Source organism: Saccopteryx leptura, chromosome 11 (assembly GCF_036850995.1).
Source record: "Saccopteryx leptura isolate mSacLep1 chromosome 11, mSacLep1_pri_phased_curated, whole genome shotgun sequence".
Classification (NCBI taxonomy): domain Eukaryota; kingdom Metazoa; phylum Chordata; class Mammalia; order Chiroptera; family Emballonuridae; genus Saccopteryx; species Saccopteryx leptura.
This window is the reverse complement of record NC_089513.1, coordinates 44,340,256-44,355,607: the sequence shown is the minus strand read 5'-3', so window position 1 is coordinate 44,355,607 and position 15,352 is coordinate 44,340,256. Positions and strand designations below refer to the sequence as shown.

General features: G+C 40.5%; 1 protein-coding gene across 3 annotated transcripts in view; it reads left to right on the top strand.

Moving 5' to 3' along the window:
* OSBPL1A (oxysterol binding protein like 1A) overlaps positions 1 to 15,352 on the top strand; it is a 259,348-nt gene that overhangs the window by 38,151 nt on the left and 205,845 nt on the right. For all 3 annotated transcript variants that reach the window (XM_066352528.1, XM_066352526.1, XM_066352529.1), the window contains 2 exons: positions 5,809 to 5,894; positions 6,622 to 6,696. In XM_066352528.1, coding sequence (XP_066208625.1) covers positions 5,809 to 5,894; positions 6,622 to 6,696 — 161 coding nt within the window. The remainder of the gene's footprint in view (positions 1 to 5,808; positions 5,895 to 6,621; positions 6,697 to 15,352) is intronic.

The window sequence follows — 15,352 nt, the reverse complement described above, 5'->3', positions numbered from 1 at the left end:
TTGACAAACAATTTTAAGGGAGGCTGTGTGTGTGTGTGTGTGTGTGTGTGTGTGTGTGTGTGTGTGTACTGCATAGGTAAGGAAACGTTTTCAGCCACTTTTGCTTTTTGAAAGGTTCTCCTTTTCCTTATTTCCCCCTTGGGTTTGTTTAACTTCAGACAGTGGTGGGCTGTCTTTGCATTCCTGACTATCCACAGGAAGACCTGGGGAGTTGCTGAGGAGGCTTTAAAAAATCTCATCAGACTTTTAAATTCTGTCAAATTTCTAATCATAATTATTAGTCTATTCACAATATCCTGTTAGTTTTCAGGCAGGACAAACAGTAATAAATTTTAAAGCACCTGCTCAGATGGCCAAGTCTTTTCAAATCCTTTTTTGAGCTGTGTGTGTGTGTGTGTGTGTGTGTGTGATTTTTATCTTGTAGAAATTTCTACACATCAAGGAAAGAGTGTATTCCATTGACTCTGAGAGATATGGAATCCTTTCTGTTAAAGGGGACTGGGTTTTATGTGGACTTTAAATAAAGGTTTTCTTGAATGGCTAAATTATTAAATTACTTTGGCTGAGCTGGTCCATTTTATTAAAAAGACGAGAAAAGGAACCAAATGTTTGTATATATACTAGCTAGAGTTCTCAAAGGAGGGATTTTTAGAGAATGAAGGTCTTGTGTTCAAGACAGACTCCCCTGAGAGCTGTCAGGGCTGAACAAAAAGACAGAAGAGACATTGACCTAAAGCCTCAGGTAGTGAGTTGGACTGCCAAATGCACACAGGCTCATGCACTTTTGAATGGCAGGTATCAAAAAGCCAACACTCTCAATACGGAGGAAAACTCCTGTGTTTTATTACTTGCACAGTAATGGCTTTAGTTAAGCCATGGGTCTCTTGAAGCTAAACTAATACCTAAGGGGGATGTGCAGTCTAACCAATTCCATGACCAAACTTATCCTATCATGGAGCCTTCATTTTTTTAAGGTTTTAATGACTTTTAATGGGTTTTTAAATTTTTTTATTTATTTGTTATTAGTGAGGAGAGAGAGAAAGAGATAGAGATAGATAGATAGATAGATAGAGAAATGGAGGAGGAGCAGGAAGCATCAGTTGACCAGGCAAGTGCAGGGCTTTGAACCCGTGACCTCAGCATTCCAGGTCGACTCTTTATCCACTGTGCCACTACAGGTCAGGCCTCCTCTTAATGACTTAAATGCTTGAACTGTACCACCAGTTTGCAGCTTGGGCTTTCAAGATTCTCTTTACAATTGCTTTTATCTCATGTGCATGTAACTCAGTCAAGTTTGCTTAAATAAATGCTGGTCTGGTGATGCCTGCAGCTTGTCAGTTTTGGGGGCCCTGCCCGGAGAACAGGTTTACAGTGTTTATGCTTGTGTCCTCCCCCATGAAATTTCTTTCTTATGAAAACAATGCAATAGACAGTCACAAGGAAAGGAAAAAGCATTCCACAGGTTTGAGGAGTAAGATGAGCAAGGCATTTCCTGTGGGATGGCAGCTTTGACTTTATTTTAAAACGGGTCTGTTTATATTTTACACAATTAATATAGAAATGTTGTTGGTTGGAAGGAATCCACTGATGTCAAGTCAGGAGCAAGAGAAGGAAACATTCATATTCAGTTGAAGGTTAAGGTCAACTTTTCTAGGCTAGGGGCACAGAGGAGGATGTAATTAGTGTTGCTTATAGCTGTTACCATATTATAAGTATGAGTTCATGATTTTTGTCTTTTGCTAATGGTGATACATTCTTACAAAAAAAATAAATATTAATATGTTTATATGAATAGTACCATCTTTCCCCATGTATAAGACGCATCATTTGTGTGTGTGTGTGTGTGTGTGTGTGTGTGTGCGCGCGCGCGTGAAAAATTTGGGGTCTAAAAACTGGGTGCATCTTACACAGTGGTTGTATTTATAGATTTTTTTTTTGTATTTTTCTGAAGTTGGAAATGGGGAGGCAGTAAGATAGACTCCGCATGCGCCTGACCGGGATCCACCCGGCACGCCCACCAGGGGCGATGCTCTGCCCACCAGGGCCAATGCTCTGCCCATCTGGGGTGTTGCTCTGTTGCAACCAGAGCCATTCCAGCACCTGAGGCAGAGGCCACAGAGCCATCCCCAGCGCCTGGGCCAACTTTGCTCCAATGGAGCCTTGGCTGCAGGAGTGGAAGAGAGAGACAGAGAGGAAGGAGAGGGGGAGGCGTAGAGAAGCAGATGGGCACTTCTCCTGTGTGCCCTGGCCGGGAATCGAACCCAGAACTCCTGCATGCCAGGCCGACGATCTACCACTGAGCCAACCAGCCAAGGCCGATAGATTTTTTTTTTTTTACTTGCATTTCCAGCTTTCTTGTGCTTGTTGTCTTTTTTTTTCAAATTTTGGGCCCCAAAATTAAGGTAAGTCTTATACATTGGAGTGTCTTATACATGGGGAAATACGGTATACTTTATATAAATTATGAATGGTTTTCCAAGAAATAATAAGTTTTAGAAGCAAAATAAGACCTTATATTGGCAATGTCAACACCTGTTTCTGCCTAGTGCTGTCTTGTCACTGTGTAGTAGGTCTGAATGTGAAGTTATTTGTTACCCATAATGTTATTTGCCTATTACCCATAACAAGTTATCTGACTGTTCTTTATTATACCATAAATGTAACTGGTGTTTCACGGTGTTTTTGTATTTTATGTAGGGTATTGTTCTTTATAAATATTTCTAAGCTGTATGTTTCTTATTCTTGAGCAAAAGATTTGGATATCCATAATAAGTAGGAAAGGGTATAAAGAATGTGTGGAGTATTTAAGAATTAATTTAGGATTTTAGAAATTGATTTCTTTATCCATAATCCCACCTGGAACTAGGCGTAAGGAGACCAGTTCACAAGCTATTATAGTAACTTAGAGGAGACATTCTGGGTTAGATGGGAATGGTGAAAAGTAGAAATCAGGCAAGAGTGCTGCTTCTCTCTCACTGGAGAATGAGGTGAATAACAGATCAGTTTGTTGTGAAAACAAATGCGGGAGGAAACTAGGTAGTCTGTGCCTGTGGGTATGTAAGATGACAGTTGGGTTCAGCTTTGTGCTTCCTGAGCATGATGTCTACTCGTATCATCCAAATGGAGGTAGAAAGTTGGAAATACAAATATGAATTCTGAAGTCAACAGCATGTAAACAAAGTGGTGGGAAAGGGCAAGGAGATACTGAAGACACCAATCGTAGAAATTGGAGCCTCCAAAGAACCCTGGAAGGAGTGCCAGGGCAGAGAGAGAAACCCTAGAGAATGCAGGGCTGTGGGAGCCAGAGAGGCTTGCGGCCGTGGTAGTAAATGCTGAACATTGTCGTGGCATTGTGGCAGCTGAACAGTGCCCCTGTGATTTGGTAACAACATTTATTTTTAATTTTTTTTAAATTTTTAAATTTTTATTTTTTTGTATTTTTCTGAAGCTGGAAACAGGGAGAGACAGTCAGACAGACTCCCGCATGCGCCCAACCGGGATCCACCCGGCACACCCACCAGGGGCCACGCTCTGCCCACCAGGAGGCAATGCTCTGCCCCTCCGGGGCATCGCTCTGCCACGACCAGAGCCACTCTAGCTCCTGGGGCAGAGGCCAAGGAGCCATCCCCAGCGCCCGGGCCATCTTTGCTCCAATGGAGCCTTGGCTGTGGGAGGGGAAGAGAGAGACAGAGAGGAAGGAGGAGGTGGGGGTGGAGAAGCAAATGGGCGCTTCTCCTGTGTGCCCTGGCCAGGAATTGAACCCGGGTCCCCCACACGCCAGGCCGATGCTCTACCGCTGAGCCAACCGGCCAGGGCTGGTAACAACATTTATTGATAAAAATTGAGGACAGTTTTAATGACGTGCTGGGAGGTGATCCCAGTCTGCAGCGGGTGGTGGGAGCTGGTAGGAAGGAGGGCGGTGGGAGAGTAAGCGGGGACTGGGAGTGGGAAGGGAGGGTGAGGACGACAGCCGCTGGCAGGGAGCACAGGTCAGAGAGGGGTTTGGTTGCTTTTACTGGTTACACAGAACAGATATGAGTGTCTCCTTGCTCCTTTCTGTGTGCAACTGAAGAGGGAAAGGTGGAAGATGAGAAAAAAGCCTCCTGATAAGCGGGAAAGGGCAGATCCCAACATATCCACAACTGTTGCTCCATTAGTTGGTGAGGGTTAAACCACTAGGAAGCTGCTAGAGGGCAGCAGAGAGGTGTTTGAGGGAGCTGTAGCCCTGGCTTGTTGGCAAAAGTCATCAAGTAGTGAAGTCACTGACCAGAGACGGCATTGGATTTTGATGGGAAGGTCCACATGACTTCTGTTCTGTGAGGACCGGTGGGTGTGCAGATGGCGGGAGGCTCCACTGAGGGTGGGGTAAAAGAGAATGACCATCAGTAGGAACTAGGTTTCAGTTAGGGACAAAAGGTAAAAGAAATGTTCCATGAAATAGACCAGGGGTCTCAAACTCAACTCAGCATGTGGGCCGCAGAACAAGATCACAGCCGTTCGGCGGGCCGCACTAGGTCTACAAAAGGCAACTGTTATGCAACACTTTTCAGTGTCACAAAACGACCAGAAACTGTAGTTCGCATCACAACTGCTGTTAACTAAGCTAATATCTAGCTAGGATGCTAGAGAAATGAAAAATACAAGTAGGCCCCTAGGCTTACTTAATTTTATCCAAAATATTTTGAACTTCGTGGATTAGTCTGCGGGCCGCACAAAATTGTTCGGTGGGCCGCATGCGGCCCGCGGGCTGTGAGTTTGAGACCCCTGAAATAGACTGAGGCTCTAGGATTCATTCCCCGTGAATCCAGAGGGCACACATTTGAGAGACAATAGATATGGAAATTTGGGAAAATGTCAAACAATTACAGGGACAGTTGGTGTTGGCAGCCCCTCAGGGAGTGGTTAGAGACCTGTTCTGGGTACACTGAAGTTGGTGGCTGAGGTTGGCTCAAACCTAAAATCCAGGCGCCGAACGCAGGCATTTAAGCACCAGCTCCTTCCGAGGAGTGCCCCTTCGGACTTAGACCCTCCAAGGTGGTGGGCTCGGGGGATTTGAGAGGCTCTATCCTGTCAAGCCTGATTTGGAATTCTGGTAAGCTTTTCAAATTATCTCAACTCTAGGCTATAATGCCTCCCCCTCCCTTTTCTTGTTTGCTAAATTGAATTGCGGTAGTTTCTCTTTTTGCAATACTTGATTGTTTTCTACCTTTTCCCAGTTCTGCTGCTAGGATCTCACATTTAATTGCCTTTAATTTTGGTTCTTGTTATCTAAGCTGACTCTGGTAACCCAATATCCTTATTACCTGAGATTTTATCTGAAGTCAAGACTCCATTTTAAATCACTATTTAGGGAGCTTATAGCTTTCCAGATGCTGCTGGAAAAAAATGATCAATTCCACCTTCCCATGTTATAGGCTTTCAAAGAGAGGCTCTTTTCATGAAATACTGTGTCAAGAGAACCACGTCTTTGCTAGATGATGGCAAGATGGTTAGAGACTCAGGATCTTAGAGTCAACAGCTACTGGAGGTCATCTAGTTTGAATGTAACCCCCTCACGGCCCCTTCCACCCTTTCGGAATGAGGACATTGACTTAGGAAAGTGGCAGCAGAGCCTGGGTCCTATCAATTCTAATCCATGACACTATTACCCTTTTCAGTCTGTTGTGTCTCGCACCCCCCACTCGTCAGCAGTGCAGTGTGAAAGGGAGTGTTGGCCGAGGCATTAAAGTAGCCTGGGACAGAGAAATTAACTTGATTGTAAAATTACCTAAATTACATCTAAAAATACCACCTTTTTTCTATTTTTAGGAAGAAGTAAATCTAATTTGGGCTGGGCACCTCTTCATCTAGCATGTTATTTTGGGCATAGACAAGTGGTCCAGGATCTACTAAAGGTATTTATGGCTTTAACATAATGGTTTATTTAAAGCAATAGCTTGTTACTAAAGACACTAATGTTCTTTACTAAATACAGTACATGAATTAGGTTAATCTCTAATTTAAATTCCAGTCATTTGATTTTTACAGTATTGACTTTTTAAAATTGCAAGAGTAGACATGTGAATTAATGAAGATATTACATATTTTCAATTATTTTAGTGTAACAGTTAAGAAAAATAACCAAAGTACATCCTAAGTAATTAAAAATCCTTCCAGGATTTTTTAATGAGCACTATATAAAAGTGCTCATATTTCTCAATTCTGTGATTAATTTTCACATACTGTTATTTCTGAAGTTGGGTTGCATCTTAAAATTGATGTGTACATTTAAATGATGGCATCTTTTTTTTTTCCCTGAAAACTTACTAAATTGGTGGCAAAGATATGGGTATTTCATTCAGAGATGGTTTGTCTTTTTTCAAAAAATGATTTTCAAAGTTGAATGAAGGTGTATAGATTTTTAAAGAATAGTTAACTATTTTTCCACCTATCAGGTAGATTTTTACCTTTTAGGAAGTTTACTTATTTACTGTCACTGTGAAATGAATTTATCTTTATTAGTGATAGTCAATTAACAATGAGTTTAAGTTTTGAAATATTTAATGTATTTTTTAAAAAGTTATTTTTACCCTTGTATATTTCTTAATATGTGAAGGATATTTAAAAATTTATATTTACTAGGCTGGTGCAGACGTAAACGTATTAAATGACATGGGAGACACACCACTTCATCGAGCTGCCTTTACAGGACGAAAGGTGAAACACATTCTGTATTCAGTGTTTGTAAGTGAAATGTTTGGAACAGCAGTCAGAAATGTTTTCTCTTTTATAACCATATGAATTGCAAATGGAAAAACATGGAAATGTATAAACTAGCTCTTTGGGTCAAAAGACCACAAGCTCCTAGTGTTGGACAGTGACGTCAAATATGAAGGTCATGGAGACTTCCTATCTGGGAACCTGATAGGAGCTCATTCAGTCTCTGCTTGTGTAATGCAGGGATGGGGAATTCCTGATTATTTCTCTTTTTTCCCCCTTCTTTTCCAAGTGAGAGGAGGGGAGATAGGGAGATAGACTGCCACAGGCGCTCTGACTGGGATCGCCTTGGCAACCCCCGTCTGGGGTCAATGCTCTGCCCATATGGGGCCATGCTTGCAACCGAGCACTTTTTAGCAACTGAGGTGGAAGCTCCACGGAGCCATCCTCAGTGCCCAGGGCTGATGCACTTGAACCAATTAAGCCATGCCTGCAGGAGGAGAAGAGAGAGAGAGAATGGGGAGGGGGAGGAGTGGAGAAGCAGATGGTCCCTTCTCCTGTGTGCCCTGACCGGGAATTGAACCCAGGACATCCACAGGCCAGGCCGATGTTCTACCACTGAGCCAACCAGCCAGGGCCCGTGATTATTTCTTCAAAAAACAAACAAACCCAGCTTCATAGAGAAATAATTTACATTGCATAAAACACACCCACTATAAATGTACATTTCAATTATTTTTAGTAGGTTTGCACATTTCTACAGCCATCACCACAGTCCAGTTTTAAAATATTTCCTTCTTCCCCTAAGAATTTCCTCATAATCATTTGCATTTTTGCATTCATTCACGGCCTCTAGTCCAAGCTTCAGGTTACCAGTGATTTTTTTTCTGTCTATAGATATTTGCTGTTTGTAGAAATTCCTCATAAATAGAATCAAACTTTTGTATCTGAATTTTTAGCATAATATTGTTGAAGTTCATCCATGCTGTAGTATGTATCAGTAATTAGTTCCTTTTTATGACAATAATATTTCATTGAATGGATATAGCACATTTAAAAAATCTAGCCACTATTTATTGGAAAGACTGCCCATTACGTATATTGTCTTGGCACCTTTGTTGAAATGACTATAAATGTAAGGGCTCATTTTTGGACTTGCTGTTCTCTTCCTTTGCTCTGTATGCCTGCCCTTACACCAGGATCACCCTGTCTTTATTACACTAGCTTTATAATTAAGCTTTGATGTTGAATAGTATAAGTCTTCCAACTGTGATCTTTTAAAAAGGTATTTTGGCTATTCTTAGTCAAAACTTTGTATGTTCATATAAATTTTAGAATCAGCTTCTCAGTTTATCTAAAGACATCCTTTAGAATTTTTCTTTCTTTTTTTTTTTTTTTTTTGTATTTTTCTGAAGCTGGAAATGGGGAGAGACAGTCAGACAGACTCCCGCATGCGCCCGACCGGGATCCACCCGGCATGCCCACCAGGGGGCGACGCTCTGCTCACCAGGGGGCGATGCTCTGCCCCTCCGGGGCGTCGCTCTGTTGCGACCAGAGCCACTCTAGCGCCTGGGGCAGAGGCCAAGGAGCCATCCCCAGCGCCCGGGCCATCTTTGCTCCAATGGAGCCTTGGCTGTGGGAGGGGAAGAAAGAGACAGAGAAGAAGGAGAGGGGGAGGGGTGGAGAAGCAGATGGGCACTTCTCCTGTGTGCCCTGACCGGGAATCGAACCTGGGACTTCTGCATGCCAGGCCGATGCTCTACCACTGAGCCAACCGGCCAGGGCCGACATCCGTTAGAATTTTGATAGAAATTGTGTTGTCTCAAATCTGTAGATGAATTTTGGAAGAAATGACATTTTTTTGCTACTATATAGAAAAACAATTGATTTTTAAAATGTTGATCTTATATCCTGTTTTCTTGCTGAACTTGTTTTTTAGTTTTATTAGGTTTTGGTAGATTCCATGGCCTTTTCAATGAACTTGATCACATCAGCTGCAAATACAGACAGATGTGCTTCTTCCTTCCCTATCAGGCTGCCTTCCCCTCTTTATGTTACTAGCTAGATTCCAGTACAGTGTTGAAATGCGTATGACAAGAGCAGAAATCCTTGCCTTGTTTTTTGATCTCAGAGGAATAGCATCAAGTCTTTTACCAATAATCATGATAAGTGTCTTTTAAATGTTCTTTATTAGATTGAGAAAGCTTTTTTCCTATTTCTAGTTTGTTGAGAATATTTGCCATAAATACATGTCAGATGTTTTTCCTTTCTTTTGAGATACGTGATTTTTGTTCATTAGTCCATTAATAAGGTGTATTAATTACATTAATTGATTTGGGGTGTTAAACCAACCTTACATTCCTGTATAAATCCCATTGATATTGTTAATAATACCTTTTATATGTTGCTGGAATCTGTTTGCTAATATTTGGACTTGCTGTTCTCTTCCTTTGCTCTGTATGCCTGCCCTTACACCAGGATCACCCTGTCTTTATTACACTAGCTTTATAATTAAGCTTTGATGTTGAATAGTATAAGTCTTCCAACTGTGATCTTTTAAAAAGGTATTTTGGCTATTCTTAGTCAAAACTTTGTATGTTCATATAAATTTTAGAATCAGCTTCTCAGTTTATCTAAAGACATCCTTTAGAATTTTTCTTTCTTTTTTTTTTTTTTTTTTTTTTGTATTTTTCTGAAGCTGGAAATGGGGAGAGACAGTCAGACAGACTCCCGCATGCGCCCGACCGGGATCCACCCGGCATTTGGATCTGTATCATAATTTTTTGGATCTGTATTTATGAGCAATATTGCTGTGTAGTTTTCTTGAGATATATTTGTCTTGAGATATATTTGTTTTGCTTCATAGAATGAGCTGGGAAATACTCTTTAGTCCAGTGGTCCCCAACCTTTTTTGGGCCACGGACCGGTTTAATGTCAGAAAATATTTTCACGGACCAGCCTTTAGGGTGGGATGGATAAATGTATCACGTGACCAAGACAAGTGTCAAGAGTGAGTCTTGGATGTAAAGAGGGAATCTGGTCATTTCTTAAAAATAAAACATCGTTCAGACTTAAATATAAATAAAACAGAAATAATGTAAGTTATTTATTCTTTCTCTGAGGTCCGGTACCGGTCCGTGGCCCAGGGGTTGGGGACCACTGCTTTAGTCCACTGTTTCCCAAAATAGTTTATGAAGGATTGTTATTATTTCTTCCTTAAACATTTGATAGAACTCACCGTAAAGTCATCTGTACTTAGACTTTCTGTGTAGGAAGATTTTAAATTACTAAATCAGGCCTGACTAGATGGCTCAGTGGTAAAGCATTGGCCTGGCATGTGGAAGTCCTGGGTTCGATTCCCGGCCAGGGCATGCAGAAGAAGCTACCAACTGCTTCTCCATCCTTCCTCCTCCCCTTCTCTCTCTCTCTCTCTCTCTCTCTCTCTCTCTCTTTTCCCCTCCAACAGCCATGGCTCAGTTGGAGCAAGTTGGCCCTGGGCACTGAGGCTCCATGGCCTCACCTCAGGTGCTAAAATAGCTCAGTTGCTGAGTAACAGAGAAGTGGCCCCAGATGGGCAGAACACCACCTGGTAGGGGGCTTGCTGGGTGGATCCTGGTCAGGGCGCATGTGGGATTCTGTCTCTCTGCCTCTCACTTAATTAAAAAATAAAATACTGCCTGACCAGGCGGTGGCGCAGTGGATGGAGCACTGGACTGGGAGGTGGAGGACCCAGGTTCGAGGCCCTGCAATAGCTGGCTTGAGCGTGGGTTCATCTGGTTTGAGCAAAGCTCACCAGCTTGAGCCTAAGGTCACTGGCTTGAGCAGGGGGTTGCTCTGTAGCGCCCTGGTCAAGGCACATATGAGAACAATCAATGAACAGCTGAAGTGCCACAACGAACAACTGATGCTTCTTTCCTCTCTCCCTTCCTGTCTATCTGTTCCTATCTGTCACTTTCTCCGTCTGTAAAAAAAATAAATAAATAAAAATAAATTACTAAATCAATTCAATTATTTTATATACCTCTGTTCAGATTTTTTGTTTTTTCATTAGTCAGTTTTGGTTATTTTTGTCTTTCTAGATATTTTTCCATTTTACCTAAGGTGTCTAATTTGTTGGCATAAAGTTAATATTCTCCTATAATCCTTTCCATATCTGTGGGATTGGTAATATTTCACTCCAATTTTTGGTAATTTGTATATTCTCTTTTTGTGTTGTTAGTTTGCCTAAATATTTATCTTTTCTTTTTTTTAAAATCTTTTCAAAGAGCCAATATTTGGTTTCATTGACTTTCTGTTTCATTTTCTATTCTTTCTCCTTTTTTGTTCATTAAAGACTTAGGTTATTGATTTGAATTTATTCTTTTTCAGTAGAGGTGTTTTTTTTTTTTTTAAGGTGCAAGGAGCCCTGACTGAGAATCACTGGCAACACTATCATGGGCTGATGCTCAAGTACCAAGCTATTTTTAGCACCTGAGACTGACATGCTTAGACCAATCAAGCTGTCCTCAGCTCCTAGGGCTGATGTTCGAACAAATCAAGCCACTGCCTGCAGGAGGGGAAGAGGGAGAAAAGGAGAGAGGGAGGGGGAGAGAAGCAGATGGTTACTTCTCCTGTGTGTCCTGACAGAATCGAACCTGGGATGTCTATACACTGGACTTATGTTCTATTTACTAAGCCACTGGTGAGGGCCACAGAGGCATTTTTTTAAGCTATAATTTTCCCTCTTAGCTACATACAATAAATTTGGACATGTGTTTTTGTTTTCATTTTAACATATTTTCTAATTTCTTTATGGTATAGCATTTTTTCTATCCTGGAGAATGTTTCTTGAGTTCTTGGAATGTGGGGTATCCATAAATTTACATTAGTTTAAGTTAGTTGATAAGGCTGTTATTCTTAACAAATCAGTTTCTGTTTGGTTGTTTTATCAAATATAAAGAATGTGGTATTGTATGTTAGGTTTCATGGCAAGGCAAAATTGAAGTTGCTGATGGAATTGAGGTTGGTCATCAGCTAAGACAGGAACATTAATCTGGATTATCTGGGTGGGCCCCGTGTAATCACAAAGGTCCTTAAAAGTGTAAGAGGGAGGCAGGGGAAGAGTCAGGGTTGAGAGGGAGATGAGCCTGTGAGAGAATGGTCAGAGAGCTGCAACATTTCTGGCTTGGAAAATGGAGAAAGGGGACCATGAGCCAAGGAATGTGGGCAGCCTTTAGAAGCTGGAACAAGCAAGGAAATGGATTCTCCCCTAGGACTTCCTAAAGGAATGTACCCTGCTGACACTGATTCTAACCCAGTGGGACTCAGTGTGGACTTCTGACTACAGAACTGTTAACATAGTACATATCTGTGATGCTTTAAGCTGCCACTCTGTGCTAACTATCACAGCAACAACAGAAAACCAATACACTTCAAGGGGAAAAGCAGCCTCATGCTACCAGACCTGTAGGTTTTCCTCTTTGTTTCCTACTGAATTTGCTGCTCTTACTGACAGTGACTTTTGGCCCTTTGCTTTAAGTCAAGTCAGTTACCTCTGGCAGCAAAGCTACTGGTTTTCTCTGCCAACCCTGGCCTGGTCAGACTTCTGTGGGGAGGGGGAAGGGAGTAGCCTATGACTAGAAGTCTAAAGACTTGATGTTTTTATCTGAAGTTCTAGTCCTGTTGATTGTGCCCCTCAATTTGTTTGTCTTTAGTGGAGATTCTGCACCATGAATTGATGTTTTGTAATTTTGTCCAGTTTTATAACTCATTTTTAGGATGATAGTTCTCTGATCTCTTCACACCACCATAGTGAAAAGTTGTTTCACTACTTTTTCCTGGTAATTGTTTGGTTATTTGGATGATTTGGTAAATTAACCATGACATAGGGTATATTTCTTGTGTATTCTGATTGTTGACCATATTCTAACATCCCTAAAGGTTATTTGAAAATCTTATAATTGGAAGATGGGTATATTTATTATGAGTTGAAGAAGAAATTTATTACATTTTATACTTTTCATTATTTTTGTGACTAGATTTAACTAGTTTTTATATCAATTATCATGAATCAGCCCTTTAAGTTACGTGCTAAACCTGTTTGAAGTACGACCTTTGACACCATTCCAGTATGGTTTTTTTAGTTGCTCTTATAGATTTTATTCTATCTTTTATTAATTTTTACTTATTGTGTTAAAATGTATTCAAGTGTCCCACTCAATATAAAACCCTCAACCCCAACAATAAGCTCCCCATTATACCCCCTCTTCCCCCCTCCTCCTAAGTCCCTCCCTGCATTCCCTCTGGGATTTGCTGTCCTGATATCTGTATCTATGTGTTATACATGTGATTTTACTAATCCCTTCACCTTCTCTGATCTTGTCTCCTGATCGCCCTTCCCTCTGACAGCTGTCCCTCTGCTCCCTGTGACCCTGCCTCTGCCTCTATTCCATTCCTCAGTTCATTAGATTCCACATATAAGTGAGATCCTATGATATTTGACTTTCTCTGCCTGTCTTATTTCACTTAGCATAATAGTCTCCAGGTCCATCCCTGCCATTGCAAAAGGTAAGATTTCCTTCTTTTTCACATCTGTGTAGTTTTCATTGTGTATATGTACCACAGCTTTTTAATTCACTTGTCCACTGATGGACACTTGGGCTGTTTCCAGATCTTGGCTATTGTAAACAATGCTGCAATAAACATGGGGGGGTGCATATCTTCTTTTGAATCAGTGACTTGGTATTCTTAGGATATATTCCTAAAAGTGGGATAGCTGGGTCTAAAGGCAGTCCCATTTTTTTGAGGTATCTCCATACAGTTTTCCACAGTGGCCGCACAAGTCTGCATTCCTACAAGCAATGCAGGAGGGTTCTCCACACCCTTGCCAGTACTTATTCTGTGTTGATTTGTTAATGAGTGCCATTCTGACAGATGTGAGGTGGTATCTCATTGTGGTTTTATTTTGCATTTCTCTGATGATTAGTGATGTTGAACATTTTTTCATATGTCTGTTGGTCATCTCTTTGTCCTCTTTGGAGAAGTGTATATTCAGTTCCTTTGCCCATTTATTAATTGGATTGTTTACCTTTCTGGTGTTGAGTTTTAGAAGTTCTTTATAAATTTTGGTTATTAACCTCTTACCAGACGTGTTGGCAAATATATTCTCTCATTGTGTGGGTTGACTATTTATTTATTTTGACTTTTTATTTTGTTAATGCTGTCTGTTGCTGTGCAAAAGCTTTTTAGTTTGCCATTTGTTTATTTTCTCCTTTATTTCACTTGCCCGTGGAGACATCAGCAAAAATATTGCTACGAGAGATATTGGTGAGTTTACTGCCCATGTTTTCTTCCAAGATGTTTATGATTTCGGAATTTACTTTTAAGTTTTTTATCCATTTTGAGTTTATTTTTGTGAATGGTGTAAGTTGGTAGTCTAGTTTCATTTTTTTGCATATACCTGTCCAATTTTCCAAACACCATTTATTAAAGAGACTCTCTTTACTCCATTGTATGCTCTTACCTCCTTTGTCAAGTATCAATTGACCATAAAGTCATGGGTTTATTTCTGGGTTCTCTGTTCTGTTCCATTGATTTGTATGCCTGTTCTTATGCCAGTACCAAGCTGTTTTGAGTATAGTGGCCTTGTAGTATATAACTTGATATCATTCGGAAATGTGATACTTCCCACTTTATTCTTTGTTTTCAAGATTGCTTAGGCTATATGTGTTGTTTTTTGGTTCCATATAAATTTTTGGAATATTTGTTCTTTATCTTTGAAGTATGCCATTGGTATTTTAATAGGAATTGCATTAAATTTATAGATTGCTTTGGGTAGTATAGACATTTTAATGATGTTTATTCTTCCTATCCATGAACACGGTATATGCTTCCACTTGTTTGTATCTTCCTTGATTTCTTTTTTTAATGTCTTATAATTTTCTGAGTACAAGTATTTTACCTCCTTGGTTAAATTTATTCCTAGGTACTTTTTTTGTTGCTGCTGTTGTTGCAATATTGAAGGGGATTGTTTCCTTAATTTCTCTGACAGTTTATTGTTGGTGTATTAAAATGCCACTGATTTCTGAACATTAATTTTATATCCTGCCACCTTGCTGAATTCAGTTTATCAGGTCTAGTAGTTTTTTGGCTGAGACTTTAGGGTTTTTCTAAGTACAGTATCATGTCATCAGCAAATAATGATAGTTTTACTTCTTTTCCAATTTGGATGCCTTTTATTTCTTCTGTCTGATTGGTGTGGCTAGGACTGTCAGAACTTTGTTGAATAAGAGTGGTCAAAGAAGGAACCCCTACCTTCTTCCTGATCTTAAGGGGATTGCTTTTGATTTTTGCCCATTGAGTATGATGTTGGTTGTGGGTTTGTCATAGATGGCCTTTATCATGTTGAGGTATGTCCCCTGTATTCCCACTTTGTTAGCGGGTTTTGATTGTAAATGGTTGCTGGATTTTATCAAATGCTTTTTCTGCATCTGTTGATATAATTATGTGATTTTCCTCCTTCCTTTTCTTTATGTGATGAATCACATTGATTGATTTGCGAATATTGTACCAGCATTGTCTCCCTGGAAAAAATCCCACTTGATCATGATGTGTGATCTCTTTAATGTATTGCTGGATCCAGTTTGCTAATATTTTGTTGAGAATTTTAGCATCTGTG